Source organism: Clinocottus analis, unplaced genomic scaffold (genome assembly GCF_023055335.1).
Source record: "Clinocottus analis isolate CAN_PGR_092001 unplaced genomic scaffold, fCliAna1.0.p SCAF_10, whole genome shotgun sequence".
Classification (NCBI taxonomy): Eukaryota; Metazoa; Chordata; class Actinopteri; order Perciformes; family Cottidae; genus Clinocottus; species Clinocottus analis.
The window spans coordinates 18,138,502-18,154,643 of NW_027175821.1; the positions used below are offsets into that span (position 1 = coordinate 18,138,502).

Below are 16,142 nucleotides of genomic sequence, written 5' to 3' on the forward strand. Positions count from 1 at the left end.
GGAGCGCCTCGTGCCTTACAGATAGGGAACGACATAGCTGCCGCGAGATAAGAAACAGTTAACACTCCTGAGTGTGTGTGATTGTTTGTGTGCTTGTGTGTGGGAAGCAGACCGTTGTGCTCGACCTGACTTTTATCGGCCTTTTGGAGGCAGACACTGTTACTCATTAACAGCAGTGATAGCACACACACACACACACGCACACACACAGTACCACCACCTGCTGTAGTCCATTTTAGTGATAAAGAGGTGAATATTTGCTGAAACTATTGACGTAGCCCACATAAAGATGGAGACACAGCACAATGGCGGGAGAGAGTCGGGCTTCATGAACAGCTTCATAAGTGTATTTGGCTTCCAGGCAGTTAAATACTTGCAGATAAGATATAAAAGGGTTGAATACAGGGAGGTGACCCTGCGAGGCCAGAACAACAAACACCTTTGTGTTTTCTGTTTACTCGAATCCAACAAGTTACCTCCAATTCCTCCAGGAATAATGGGTGCTTTATATTACAAATATGCTCTCTATTTCAGGCGACTGGCGCAGTGTTCGTTCAGGAGTGGGCTGATTGTTTGGTGCAGCTTTATCGGCGGGAAAAACCTTCATTTAGCAGCAGCTGAAGGGAACTGCGCGCTGCGGACGACGCGCTCCATTCAGCCTGCAGAGCCCTGAAGCTCCGCCCCCCCCCCTTTATTCAAAGTTTCTATTAATGTCTTATCATCTGAATAAACATTACGTTGAGCTCAAATTGGCTTTTATTTCTGCTTTTGACTTTTTTTTTTATCACATCCCTTCATTCAATTACGTTACATTCACCTAAATTATTGAATGTAAAATTCTATAATAAAAGTAAGTATAGAATATCTTTAATTATATAAATGTTTATAGAATATCAAATTATATATTTTTTATTGAATTATTAAAGTAAGTAAAACATTATAAAGTAGTATAACTAATAATTACACCAAACATAAGCAGAAGGAATTGAAGGCAACAGTGCAAATGAAGAAACATATTCTACACACACACACACACACACACACACACACGATAATTCAGTTCTAATTGCTCCATATATTTCTTCCTCCTCCTCCTCCTCCTCCACCTGTGTGTTTTCTGCTTCACTTGGTGGAGAGTCAAACATTCCAAGCACGCACATAACACACACACACACACACACACACACACACACACACACACACACACACACACACACACACATTCCAAACCAATCCTCAGCCGTGACTAAATCCATTTGTTCAGCTCAGGTCACTGTCTCATTTTAGGCTACTGTGTGTGTGTGTGTGTGTGTGTGTGTGTGTGTGTGTGTGTGTGTGTGTGTGTGTGTGTGTGTGTGTGTGTGTGTGTGTGTGTAAGTCCTTGTGCATGTTCTTAACCTATATCCCTTTTTCCTATCGCTCCATGTTGATTGACATCTTAATGTCCTGGAGTCTTACGTAAAAGGAAATAAAAGCGCTAATTAAAGAAGGGAAATAAATACCCAGACGAAAACACAACCGACTGACACAAACCTCAAAGTTGTGACATTGAAGCTTCAACAAAACAGTGCTTCATGTCGATCTGTGTGAGCACTGACATGTTTGCCAGCTATCGCGGCATTGAGCCTGCACACTGAGATCGTGTGTACGCCAGTGAACGAGTCAGCTGATGGCGAGTGAGAGGAAGCATCTGCACCGTTACGTTAAATGTGAGACTTAGTTTTGCACCCTGTGCGGCAGAAACCCTGAATCGGTGATAAACATGTTTGAGAGCTACACAGTCGAGTTGGATCACAGGGATGAACTCAATGTTTCACATGGTCGTTGACTTCTGTTTGAAAGCAAATAAAAGAAACGCGTTTACTTTTGGTGAGGAAATAGATTCAAGAGGATTCACTCAGTTAGGTGAGAAAATGATTTCCGTTCAACAACTGTTCCAAAGTAACTGAATAATTGTAACAAGAAATGTACAAACAAGTCAAATCATATATTTGGGAGGCTGAGTTTGAACTTTTATGTCTCTAAAAGACATCTTAAGTCTGAAAAGTCTCACTTCCACACGCCTGGCATCGCTGCTTAAAGTGGGCCCGCTTGTTGGATTGTCGATTTCAGGAACGCTATAAAAAACATTGCGTCAAGTCCAAGTAATAATTTCCACATGAAAAAGGATGACGGGGGGGGGGACTCGACTTAGCGTAAGACTCATGATGACCGGACAATGCTTTTGGGAAACGAGGGCTAACAAAAGGTTTGTCCAGAGGCCTGCTTCCACTCACCGGTTTATGTGAAGAAGCACAAATATCCACCGCTTGAATCATTCCTTTTACAAGCTACATGTGAAGAGGGCGAGGCAGGAACAACGTCTGAGAAGTGCTGATTGATAGTAGACGCACACACACACACACGCACGCACGCGCACACACACGATCCCAGAATACAACGTGAAATGAATCAGTCAGCATGTCACTTGTAGCTGTCAGTGTGGACTAATCTCTTGTCTCGTCATGTTTTCTTCATCTTTTGATCTTGTTTTGCTCTCATCAGTCTGCAGAAGAGCGTGTTAGTCATAAACTGGAAAAATAAAACCGATTAGTAGTGATACAACAATGTAAAACCAGGCAATTACAAGGAAATGTCAAGTAAGTCTGTCTTGAGAACCGTACTGACGAGGCCACGAGGAGGTGCAGTGTCAGGTTGGTGCATTTCGGACATGCGACATCAAACAAGCAATATGGGCGGCAGCAGCAGCGGGGGCGGGACTTCAGGGCCTTCAAGTATTAAGTATCAGGGAGGTCGCTGTCCACCGAAAACCATGTTTGGTCATCTTACTTCATTTTGATAAACTGAAGGATTGTGTTTTCCATTGAGCCGGCGCCCTCACATAAATAAACCATATAATACAGGAAGAAACCAACGAAATTATCTGAAAAGGTCCCATTGTCACAAAGGCCTGTTTTAAAAAGACACGCAGGTTTCACAGGAAGGCGAACATAAAATGACACAAACTACAAGCGTCTTATAATTGTACACACTTTCAACACCTGAGAGCTACATAAACTCCACAACACTTCACTCTCAATTAAGACTAAATGTGGTAACAGCTGCGCTGCTAAACATCCACAGATCTGAGAGCTTTCTCCGCCCCCACCGTCTCCATTCCCCACCACATCTCACCGCCTTTCCCTAAAAGCTGCGACAACACAACAGTTAAATCCCAGAAAGCAGCCCATAAGTACCTTTGCTCATTACGTGTGGAAGAAAAGGGCTGTTGTGTCGCTGTGTGATAATAGTGCCAGTACAACAGAGGGATTACCTCCGGATAATACGTATGCTGAGCTGACCAATGTGATGAAGGGCCATGTACTGGGAAATAAGTAACACAGTTAACTGGTGCGCAGGCCTTTCAGCTAGACGTCAGCACTGTCTGGTTACAGGCAGCGGATTAATGTCGGGGGTTTTTTTCACCACGGCTCTAACCAATATCTGGAGATACTTTATTTTTTCATTTTCAGAGCGACCTGGCCGATGTTTTGTCCGTTACTTTGCGAAAAATGCCAGAAATGCCAGTCATGCTATTCTCTGCTGCCTTTTAAATTATGAACAATAATCACTCCAGGATGCATTGTCTACTTTGGCTGCTCGTGAAATCCTGAAATAGCTGTACCACATTGTGTCAGAGTCTAAGACTCGAGGTTATGAACTTTGGGCTTTTGTCCGCGAGCCAGACTTCTAGCTTAACGTAGACATTTGTGTTACATTAAATGACTTTCAGAGTCGAGTCAAGACAGTTTTATTTACATGGCCACATCTTGCTTTAAAGGGCCGTAGACATCCAACGGGTAAAACAATAAGAAACCCGCAAGAAAGGTTCTTCTTCCAGTACGGACCGACATGCAAAAAACACAACAAGGCTTATTTTACAATCTTTAAACAGAGCCACTGCTTTCAAACAAAGTTTCAGAGATTTAAAGTGAAGAAACTCGATTAGATTTCCAGCGCTTCAATCCGCAGATACTACAGACAAACTAAAAGCACGCGTAGGTTTAATCAAAGACCCTTTATTCCCACACCGTCAGACTTTCTGAAGTAGGGGCGGTTTGTTCCGACAATTTCTGCAACGCTCCAAAAGCGTAAAGTAAAATGCACGCTTGCTTTAAGCAGCAGTATGTGAGCTGTGAGGAGTGAGGGGAGTAAGAGGAGGTGATTGCAAGCGAGGCTGTCTGACAACGTGCGTCGTCATCCTCGTTGATGAAGCATCTCCTCTCTCTCCGTGACGGACGATTTTCCCTCCACCTTTGACAGTGGAAGCTCAGATCAGCTGTGAACAATCGGTTGGACAGCACGTTGCAGAAACCAGTTATTCCCGAGCTCATTTCCACAGTTCTTCATGCATTGAAGGTTGTCAAAATAAACAAACATGACAAAATGAATGTACATATGGGACATTTGGCATGATACCTACTAATTTAGGGACAACACAAGTAAGTATTTGTTAGGCCACGCAGTCACAGTCACTGGTGTGTACGTCCCCTCCAGAGGTCCCGTCTTCCCTGAGCCCACCCCCACATCTCTCACAGTCCTCTCACATTCCCTGTGCAGTATGGATTCCACATCGACAGCTGGCACTGCGGAGACAGACAAATGTGTTTGCGTCCCCTCACGTGTGGTGGTTTTCCACTGTTTTTGCTTTTATTTCTTTCTTGTGTTTGCAGCCACATCACGAGAAACAGCCTCAGACCCTGAAATACGACAGTTGTTTCCTGCTTTTGTGGTGTAGTGAAAAGCAACACACGGGAGTGATATTGGCCTTGCGTGTTCCTTCAGAAGTCAAGTGACGTTGTAAAGGCAAAAGTTGTGTACCAAAAGACCGTGTTTGTTCACACTGACATGAATTACAGCTCAACACAGCGAGCTCAATCCGTCAAAGCTGGAATCTACAGCAACAGCTTACGAAAAGTATTTCCTAAAGCTGTCTGCCTTAACATCCTGCCCCTGATCAGCCTCCACTTCCTGGGGTCAAGGGTCATCTGTATGTCTGATAAACAACCAGGGGGAGCGAGAGCGTGGCTGACTGTCCAAAACATGTCAATCACATTTGAAACTCAGGTCATACAGGTGGTATGTTTGGTTTAAAGTAGCCTTTGGGTTTCTGTCCTGCTGTCTATCACATACAATAACACACACACACACACACACACACACACACGAACACACGCACGCCTGAGTAGTGTAACGCACCCCCCACAAGACCCAATGTGACAGACCGAAGCCCAAAGAAAACAAGGGTCTGTGTCTCCTGTCCCAGCGATCACCTTTCAACATCTCATTTGTAACGCGCCATCAGGAATAACAGCTGGAGACTGTGTGTGTGTGTGTGTGTGTGTGTGTGTGTGTGTGTGGGGGGGGGGGGGGGGTTGGCGGGTTGGAAACGCTCTGATTGAAAGGTAGACAAGAGAGAGAGAGAGTAACCAGCAGAGACAAAGAAAGTGGCAGAGGAATGAAACTGTCAGAGCGCGAGATAGAAAGTGACAGTGAGAGCAGACAGAGGCGATGTAAAGCAGAGCACAATTAGCTGAGAGACACTTATGAAGCTCCCTGTGGACACGTTTTACTATTTTCTTCCTTTAAAAGATGAAAACCTTTGACAGGAAAGTGTATCAATGATCCAACGTCACATCTATATGTTTCCTGCATGGTTAAACACCACCGGGGGTAAAGGAGATTTTTTTAAATCTATTTCATTCAATGAACTGGTCTTTTAATTGAAATACAAACTGCTTATTTTCTTATGCTGATTTGTTATCCATCTGTCTACAGACTCACTGCAGTCACTATAATTTCCATTTCCAACATATTTGGTGGAAAGTCAATATGTGGTCACAAACATATACAAAATAAATGTCATCGTCTCTTTTATCTTTTATTTTTGGGTTAATTAGGTGTAAATATTGTATTCAATTTAAAGATTGAAAGTTCCAGGTCCTACAAAAGGCATGTGGTGAACCATAAAAAAACACAGATGGTGCTCAATGTGCCCCAAATGTCATCAACATGGTAAATATATATATAAAAAGAATATTAAAAAAATGCTTTGTGCTTTAAATTCAGAAACCTTTTTCTGCATTTTATTTTGTAAAGAGTGAGATGTTCAACCTGCTGCAGCAGTTCTACTCTGAGCAGTTATGATACTGAGGCCGCATTTGTGATTTTGCACAAAACTCCACCGTCAAGCTTTCTCTCTATCATGCTTCTTCATAAGTGTACACATCAAGACTTGAATATATATTTAAAACACCAAAATATTCCACTAAATTTATATCAAATTCTTACAAAACATGCAACACGTTTGTTTAACCCTCAAAACAAACGTTTCACTTCAGATGACACTTAAACTCTGTCCTATAATTGTCTGGAAACAAAAATGGAAGTCATTGATTGGACTGTTTAGTGATTCTGTCTCTGACACACACGTCGTTGAGGTGAGAGAACGGAGACAGAGCGAGACACAGGGAGGAGATGAAGGAGCGAAAGCAGAGTGTGTGTTGTCCTGTCGGGATCCTGGTGTGTTATTACAGTCTCCTCTGGTGCTGGCATGTGCTTTCTCTGACCCCCCCACCACACACACACACACACACATGCATGCACACACCCTCCCTGACCCCTCCCTCATCCACTGGCCGACCTTTGACCCGTAGTGCTGTAGCGTTGACCAAACATACCCCAACCCCACTGAGACCACAATACAGCACTGCGGCGCCACGACCCACACTATCCTGCAGAGAGGAGCTGCAGAGGAGTCATAGCAAGAGCAGAGAGGAACTTGTATAAATAAATACAAAAACCCCCTTAACTACGAGCCACGATAAATATCTACAAATATAATGCACTGACACCAAGGTTTTTCAAACGAAGTACAAGTACTTCAAGCCACTGAGTACCAATATTACAGCATAGTAACACCATTACTATCAATGACTTTGACATCATGTAGGATTTCATCAGCTGATGCTCACTTTCTGACTGTGAGAACTTAAATATACAATACAATTCACTTTGTGTCCTATCTTCTCCTGCTGCCTCTCTCTCCGCTGCACCTCCTCCCCAAACACACATCACATCTCCACATCCCGTCAACCCCCACAGAGAGCGACCAGACAGCCCCATTACTACCCCATCATTAGCAAAACCAAAGCAAACATTGACTTTATCTAAATGAGGGCTAACAGCCTTTAACATTAACGGGCCCTGTAAACTTTGGAGGAGGAACAGGGGCCTGGTGTGTGTGGGGGGAGAGAGAGAGGCTGCTGCCTCTTCAGGGTCCTGCAAATGGCGTCATGACAGTGTTGTTTCATGCCTTTGGGAGAACTAAACAGTCATATTTACGTATGTGTGAAGTTATTTCCGACAGGATAATAGCTGAAGATCTCGCGGACACATCTTACTCTCGACACTGTCCACAACAGTAACTTCTGAAATCAAACTAAATGCACAAAAGAAGAAGAAAAAAATGGATTAGCTGAATTATCTCATTAGTGCTTTTCTCTGGCAGCCACAGCTCGGCTCCCAAAACAGCCCAAAGTAGACAACATCTGGCCCCGACATTAGGATTTAACAAGAGGAACTGAAAGAGTCACTTGTGCTCTTTGAAGTGTCTCTCTGTCTGTCCATCGCCATTTAATCGACAAACACACGTGTGTGTTAATATTTCTGCTTTTCTCTCATCTCAAAAGGATACAATGAGTACAGTGGGCATCGCAGTGATGACAGGAAGTGCTTAGAAGTAATCAATGAAGTCAAACTTCTTCATTTCTTTTCTCCTTCTGGTTTAAGCGCCATCGTTGCCAAATCTAGACCTGAAAAATGCACTTTTCTAAAACCCTCATGCGGGAATGCTGATGTAAAATGTCGCCCCGCTGGATCCAGCTCCTCCACTGCGGCTGGCAGGCAGATGCTCGCCACCACCAGGCCGTATAATGGTTATCAGCATGTCAAATGGTATTTACGAGAGTTAGCTGTGACTTAGGACGCGCTGCACGCTTAAAGAACAGGAGTGGAGGAGGAGGGGTTACTGACGTGAGTCTGTAGAGTGTGTCTGTTTACAACGAGGTGAGGTTGTGTGTTTGAAGCATCTGTCTGTGGTATGCAGTTGTTGACTCTATGTGGTGTCAAGATGCTCCACTCCTCCATTCTCCACAAGACCAGACCACAATTAGTAGATCACACGACGTAATATCCTCACGGTTAATCAGTGCTGAACACACTGTGTGGGGGGGGAATACACATCCAATGTGGGTGTTGTTTAAACTTACAATGACACGATTCATTAAAGATTAACACCGTTTTATTCATTGGTGACTTATATAACTACTTGTTAGATGGTGGCCTTTGCAACAAAGACCAGTGCTGTCCATACTCAAATACTCAGGGAGCTTTAAGTTATCACCGATTCACAATATTCAGTGATGGGGGGCCTTCAAAACGTTGAACAAAATACATAATAAATAAATGTATATTTTGGTGTTTTATATTATCTTTGTCTTTTTTTATATTTATGTTGTTTATTCTATATTGTACATACGTAAAGCGAAGTCAAATGTCATGTACGTGTAACACACATGGCCATTAAAGCTGATTCGAACTGAACATCAAGACATCTGAAGATGGATTTTTAAGTAGATTTCTGGCTTTTTATATGAATTAATCAAGGAAATAATTTGATTAATTAATAATAAACAAAATTTTTAGTTGCAGCTCTGAATTATACGCTGCCAAAAACAAAAATCACATCTATTACATCCAAAGCACTATTATTGTCCAACAACAAACTAAAACAAGTCTCTTTTTTTCCATCATACTGCGGCTTTTAAGCCACTTCTGTCATGTTGGTGTAGCTCCCCATCCACCTTCCATTCTTTATCTGATTTCAAGAAAGATCAGAATGAAACACTCTGACATTTCTGAAACATGTCTCACAGTAGAAAAGCATCTCCTTTGTCTCGTACTTTAAATCTCTCTGGAAGGCTTCAAGTGCATCCACTGCAACAGACACCACGGACCCCTCTGTCTTCACATCTCTTCATCTTTCTTCTCCACGACAGTTTAAAGCTCCACTGACTTTGTGCCTCCTCCTCCTCCTCCTCCTCCTCGTCCTCCTTTTCCTCCTCCTCCTCTTCCAGCCCTTTTCACCCCACCACTATTCTCTCCTGCCCATCATTGTTAGTGTTAGCATGCTAATTACATTCCTCAGTAATGAGAGTGTGGGCCAGGAGGGCGGGTTGTGGGCTTTGTGTGTGTGTGTGTGTGTGTGTGTGTGTGTGTGTGTGTGCGCATCATATTTATGGGTAGCGTCCTCTGGTTGTATACGTCCTCAGCATCTGTTGTGTGCGCGGTTGTTTACAGGCTGTCTTGTCTTTCTTTTGATGCAGCATGTGCATCTCGGTTCTGGCATCTTCAATTCAATGAAGACGCATTTTTTATGTGTGTGTGTGGCTTATTACACTTGGTATAACAACAAGTGAACCCTCTCATCTTCGTCTCTTTTTCCTCTCTTCCTCCCTCTGGATGATGGGTGGTCTATACGGCACGGTCACCCGGAAAACATTAAACTGTTTAGAACGTAAGCAGGAAACGATGTACACAAACCCACACTCGTCATCTAATTCCTTGATGCCCTTTCCTTTACTGCAATAAGGATCTGACGTGATGATTCGCACTGTTGGTCATTTCATAACAAAAGCAAAGTAAAACATATATAAATCTCTGCTGGGGCAACTTCAATAATCACATCATCATTATCCTCTTCCCCTGCTCCAGTTGTTTGACCGTGAAGCGTTTAACAGCTGGCTTATGTAAAATACCATCTGACATGCTGATAACCATCTGACATACACGAGGCATCACATGTACATGTAATATGTGTGTGTGTGTGTGTGTGTGTGTGCAGGGGTCAGCAGAAACACAGGCATGCTCTATACAAATTAGATTTTCTAAGTGTGACATTTCGAGTGCGTTTAACGTTTGTTGGTATATTCTTCCTCACCTGCCACCGGCCTCATCAGCACCAAGGCAACAGTTCACATCGGTCCTTCTCCTGAAGACCAGGTTGAGTCTCTTCATGAAAAGGCATCATCTACCCTTCAATAGATATTGTTAAAAACCCTAAAATTAAGCTCATTGAAGTCAAATGTAAGATCCTAACTTTTCTTTTAACTGTGTGAAAGTATTTTAGGATGGACCTTTCATCTATATCGCACACACTTAAACCAATGCCTCATTTCCACTGCATGGTACTGCTCTACTTATTTTTGGAAAGTCACAACATAACACTAGCGTGGGATCATCTGCAACGCGACACGGCTCTGGATCCAGCTGGATCCTCTCATTGTGACCCAAACATATGGAGTGCACAGTTCTAAATATGAATTAAACAAAATAAGACTGATATTAAAGGTGGCTTTGCTCATTATTTCACGCAGGACAGAGTGCGTCTCGCATGGTGCAACTCTGGGGATGATTCACTGACCAATCAGTGATACCAAAAAAAAAAGGACGAGGCCAGGTGCTACCCAAAACCTTAAAAGATTAAAAAACATTTTAAAAAAAACAGTTCCCGGCGAGGCGAGCCGTGCAGGCAGAGCGGGGCACTGCTCTGTAGAGCTGCAGGTAGCGCAGAAGGCATGGGCCCACTGCTGCTCTTTGACCCCTTTGACCTCTGTCTCAGCTCAATGTTGTTCAGCTAACAGGGGAAAATACTAATCTCTCAGCTGCTCAGACCCATGCTCTGCCACACACACACACACATGCACACACACACACACACACACACATGGACCCAGAGGCCCAGACGCTGGTTGTGTAAGCCTGAGCAGGGTTTATAATGCGCCTCTACATCTGCTGTCATAAGTGTCAGTGTCTGCTTCCTGTTGTTTCTCTTTCACTGCCCTTTGCATGTATTTGTCTCTCTCCACCTGCATCTGTGTCTCTTCAACTGTCTGTCCTGTTCCAGCCCTCCATCTCCTCATGTTTCTCTTCATCTCTGTGTGTCGCCACTCGCAGTGGGAAACAGCCTTCGGTGCTGTCTGATGCCTTGCCCGCATTGACTTCGAGGACACCCAGGGGGAAAAGCAACTATCTTTAAAACTATTTGGTCTGTCTGGTATCTATTCATTTTCCATTAAATGAATCATTTGGTTCTCTTTTTTTTCAACACTTTCAGCTATTTCCTAAACACAATAAGCCACACTGTACTTTGCAGTCATTTCAGTGCTGTTATAAAGGAGCTGTTGTGCATAACTTCCTGGATTTAGGCCGTACAATAGCGGCCTCACAGTTACTACAACTGAACCTTGTGTGCAATGGGGTCAGATAAGACCGCAAAATGTTAATGTTTTTATTTTTAAATGTTGCATTTTATTGTTCATTGTTGATGCAATCGCCCTAAGCAACCCACCTCCGGTACGCATATTTCTCTGAGACATCTTAATAGCCAGCAAGTCACTAATAAAAAGAAATATTAGAAATAGACGAGGAAGCTTCACTAATAGTATTTTGCAGTTAAATCCTGTAGATTGTAATGATGAGCTCGTTTTATTACCTGATTTAATGAATTAAATTGTTCTGGATTCATTCTTTACTCGGTAACCTTGTAGAAATTGGAAAATACAGTAACAGTTCGGGATCCAGTGAGTGCTGTCAGGTCTGGGGCTAAAATATGATATTATCTGCTTCCGTTTGGATTTATTTAAATAGAGTATCTGTTGGTCGGGATGGATAATAAACAACTTACATAACCAACATCCCAACTAGCATGTTGTGCTGCAGAAGTCTGTTTGTCTTAACTTTGCACTGAACAATGTGCAGACTTGAGCTGCTTTATGTGTGAAATGTTGGTGAAATTGCATTAAAGCCGTGTGACGTTGCCAGTAAATCTTCCAGTCGTGCAAATATTCCAAGATCACAAACTCCTGCTTTAAAAAAAAAAAATCTACAAATTCCATTCATTCTTTTTGTCCTTGATTATACTTTAAGACGTGACACAGACCGAGAACAGACGCCACGCTGCATTACCGATTACTGGGTACATAAGTTCAAGTTCAAAACCACAAATTCACAATTACACGTCATGAACCTCAGACCACAAGGCCACCAAAACCCAGCATCCCGAAGTACATCCGAGTACCAACTCGATGTTTTTCAGCCGCCGCTTCAGTCAGTGCTACACAAACAATTATCACATACAAATTACTCAAAATTGGCCAACAAAGTAGAAGCAATGATTGTGTTGGATTTCTCCGGCGTTAATACTGTATTTTAACCGAGACAACAACTGAACCCATCATGAGGTAAAACCGCAGTTACCAATAGGTTCATTATGGCATTTCGTCCCCTGTGTCCTCTTCATGATCTCCTGCCCTCTCTCTCACACCCTTCTAATCTGTTTCCTTCCCTTGTCTATTTTCCCCTCGTTTCCTCCTCCCTAGTTCCTTTCCTCCTTCTTCCCCTTCCTCCTCTTATCATCCATTATTACTCCAGTCGTCACCATGAGTTCCCCTTTTCTCTCCTTCACCCTACTTCCTTTCCTCCTCTCTCCTCTTCCCTCCCTCCCTCCCTTGCCCCCTCCCTCTGTCTCTCCCACTGCCTGCCCTGGTTTCATTGACAGGCTGCAGGCGGCGAGGGGGAGGAAACGCTGCAGCATTGCACAGCAAACATCCCTAATAGGCTAATCTAATCTCATCTCTTTGCGGTCTATGGGCCTGTGTTTACTTTCGGGCCCCGTGTCTGCACGCTGGCTCGGCCTCGCCTCGCTGAATGCAGCTTTGTTCCCGCTGAAAACTCCTCATCTGTGTGATCTCGGGAACGGGCGCCAACTCCACAGCCGTCTGCCCGTAATGCCTGCATGCTGGGAATTGTCCTCATCTATGACCAGCGTCTGTGGCTGCTCTTGTTTGTTTTTATGATGTTTAATTTCATTGAGAGAAACAATGCGGCGAACATAGGGACGTACCGACGGGCGCTGCTCTGTGTCTGACCCTGATCACCTCCCAGTGGGCTACGTTTACCTTTTGAGTTGAGATACTACATGTTCCTCAGCAGCCAACGAGGTAGCATCTAAGCAAAAACAAGGCAGAGAACCGCACTTTAAGTCTGAAACTTAAAGTGCAGGTGAGTGCAAGAATACCTGACAGCAACTGAATAACCAGTCAGTCAAAGGTTCACTGACTATCTAAAGAGCAAAAACATTCATTGAGTAAAGTTTACCCAAAGACTGATGTCAGCAGATATTACCAAATGAGTGCAGAATGAGCCAATGAAGGACAACAGAGATGTTGACAAAGCAGGTTATGAAAGCAGATTCTCCAGACCAGGTGAGAGAGAAGAGGAACACATACGTTGCTTTAATGCAGCGGCTGTGACTGAAACCGCAGTCAAAGCAACAGTGCCAGCATGTTTCACACAAATCCTCCTGATTCTGGATCAGCAGTGTGACAGCAATAGCTCACAAATAGCATTTCTCACTACGGCCGCACAGTGACGTCTGCACCTGGTGGCTGTTACAACCTTCTCCATCGCTGCTTCTGGTACTCACCTCGAGCAGCAGTGGACATCAGGACCGCCTCCAGCAACAGAAAGACCCAGAGAAGCTCCATTTAGCTTTATTTTTAAGAAGAAGAAGAACTCTCAGCCTCTTTTGTCTGAAAGGAAAATAGAGATGTAAAAAAAAGGAAGTTGGTTATTGAAGCATAACAGCTGATGTGTCCGGAGATAGTGAGTAATTGTTCACCACCTTGTTGCTGCTTTGTATATAAATCATCAATTTATCAAAACTGTTGCCAGAGTCTGATTTATTCCAAAAATCTAACAGCCACATTCATCATTTTACTACCTGATTTTTTTTAAACATTTGATTAATTGCTGCCAAAATAGCTGCTAGCGCAAAGGAATTAAACATAAATTATATGGAGCGGCTGACAGCTGTTGCACATCTATGTGAAAACCTGCCTTGAATTTCCGAAGACACAGAAGTGGGAATAACTATAATCAAGTTATTCCTTAATAAAGGAAAGCAAAACCGAGAGCTGGTGTATTTCTTATTACACTTTTCATTCCTCAGCAGATGTTTGAAACCCCAGCAGGCTAAAGTTTGTAGAGGTGGATGTTGGATGGGAAGTGAAAGAATACTCGCACTCAATCTCCTCTATTCAGTGCATTCCTCTAAATCTCAGCAGTCAGAATAAAATAAGATGTTAATCACTACCCCTACAAATGCTGTGGCACAGGAGCAGAGACTCTTCTTGAAGTCAGACTACTTTCCCAGCAGATTTATTCGGTCCACCTGTCCATGTGTCTCTCCTTACAGTGGTTTGAATCTTTCCACCACAAAAAAAAATCCTGCCTGACCCTTACGAGATCTTGTTTCAATACTTCACATGCTGTATCTTTGATCAGCGTTTGTCAGCGTCTCGGTTCACCCGAAACTGCTACACACTTACTGTAAAAGGGCTGGATAATTGATTTGATTTGTGGCATCAACCGGTGTGATTTCCACACATCCAAAGTCAGGTTTTAAGTCACATTCTCATGTGCATACATTTGTAGTGTAGTGATCTTACTGGAATAAAAATATTTATTCCCTAAATACACAATAACCATCATACAGAGCGGGCTGTGAATGAGTAAGTGAAAGTATTTTTTAAGGAAGAGGAGAGCCTGCAACCTGTGATAGTTTGCATTATGATGATCCTAAACTGTCTCTTGTTAAAAATCAATCCCAATATATGAACAAACCTGGACCCTGTTCCCTTTCATACAGTATGAAACCATAAGGCACTGTGTGACTGTGCTGTGTGTAGTCGTGTATACTTAAAAAAAAATGCACACGATAACTTTTGCAAGTGCTGTAACGTCTTATAACTGCTCCTCATACTGTTACTGTAACTTCACGGACCTTTGAGTAACTTCCCCTGAAAACACCGTTCCCGTGGAAGACTGCATGGACACATGCCATGCATGCATTTGAATCCATGTCACATTATTTAGCAAACAAAAACCTCGGCGGCTTAACGGGAGAAGAAAGCGAATGAAAAGGTAATAAAGAGATAATACACGTTGCCTTCAAACTCTCCATAAAGCGCGGCAGACAAGCGTGAAGACCCCGCGGATAGGTTTCATATCCATACATATATTTATTAAAGAGACGTCAGACTTACTGTAAGAAGTGATGAGATGTCCACAGTCTGTCACTCTCTGATGACCTGCACGTTGACCATGCCGTTCTCCCGAATAGACTCCTTCGCCTCCCCTCCAATGATTTCTTTTTTTTTTTTATGACCGCGATAACTTAACCCGTGATTTCAAACCCAAAATAATTCACCAGCGTCTGCCACCGAAACGCCAACTTGCAGCGGAGGAAGTCGACTCTAAACAAAGTGTCCCGAGTGGGCTGTGACTGAGAAACAAAACGTAAAAGTAAAATATATAAGCTAAGGTCAAACACGTGAGACTGTAGTATTTCTGAATGACAGTAATAACGCGCTCGAGGGATTACTCTCACGAAACCAGGGAAGGAAAGAAAGAGGAAAAAAACAAAGCGGTATCTGGACGTCCCGCCTGTTCTCGTAACTATTTATACACACTTATCTATAAAACAAAAGCTGAATACTATATCCACATTGCCCCCAGCAGCGGCTCCGCCGTCCAAAATTTCAGCCGCAGGCGAGAAAACAAACTGCGTCGACTGACTGTCCGAGTGCAGAACTTTCAGCCAATCAGAGAGCAGGCCAATCAGAGCGCGGACCAATCAGCGAGCGGGAACGTGCTGACACATTTGGAGCGGTTTAGGGGTTAGAGGAGGGGGCTTCATCTCAAATGAACTATTATCATATGTTAATACACAATACATGCATTTATTATTATACTACTACTACTAATGATTACTACTATTACTACAATAATAAGTATTATTATTAGTAATACTATTGCTATTATTATAATCATTACTACTATTACTATAATTATAAGTCTAATAAATATTATCATGAGAAGAGGTAGGAGTATTTTATGTTTTTCTATAACCATGCAGTCTAGTGCATGTGCGGTAATTGCAGTCCGCGAGATGTCGCTCCAAGTAACATTAAGGACCACCA

At 43.0% G+C, this 16,142-nt stretch overlaps 1 protein-coding gene across 1 annotated transcript in view; it reads right to left on the bottom strand.

Annotated features, from left to right (window-relative positions):
- fgfrl1a (fibroblast growth factor receptor like 1a) overlaps positions 1-15,662 on the bottom strand; it is a 60,600-nt gene extending 44,938 nt beyond the window's left edge. Inside the window, exons 1-2 of the mRNA XM_068588632.1 lie at positions 15,207-15,662; positions 13,586-13,691 (exon numbers count right to left, since the gene is read on the bottom strand). Of these exons, the coding sequence (XP_068444733.1) occupies positions 13,586-13,646 (61 nt within the window). The 5' untranslated portion in view covers positions 13,647-13,691; positions 15,207-15,662. The remainder of the gene's footprint in view (positions 1-13,585; positions 13,692-15,206) is intronic.
- Positions 15,663-16,142: the final 480 nt, after the last annotated feature.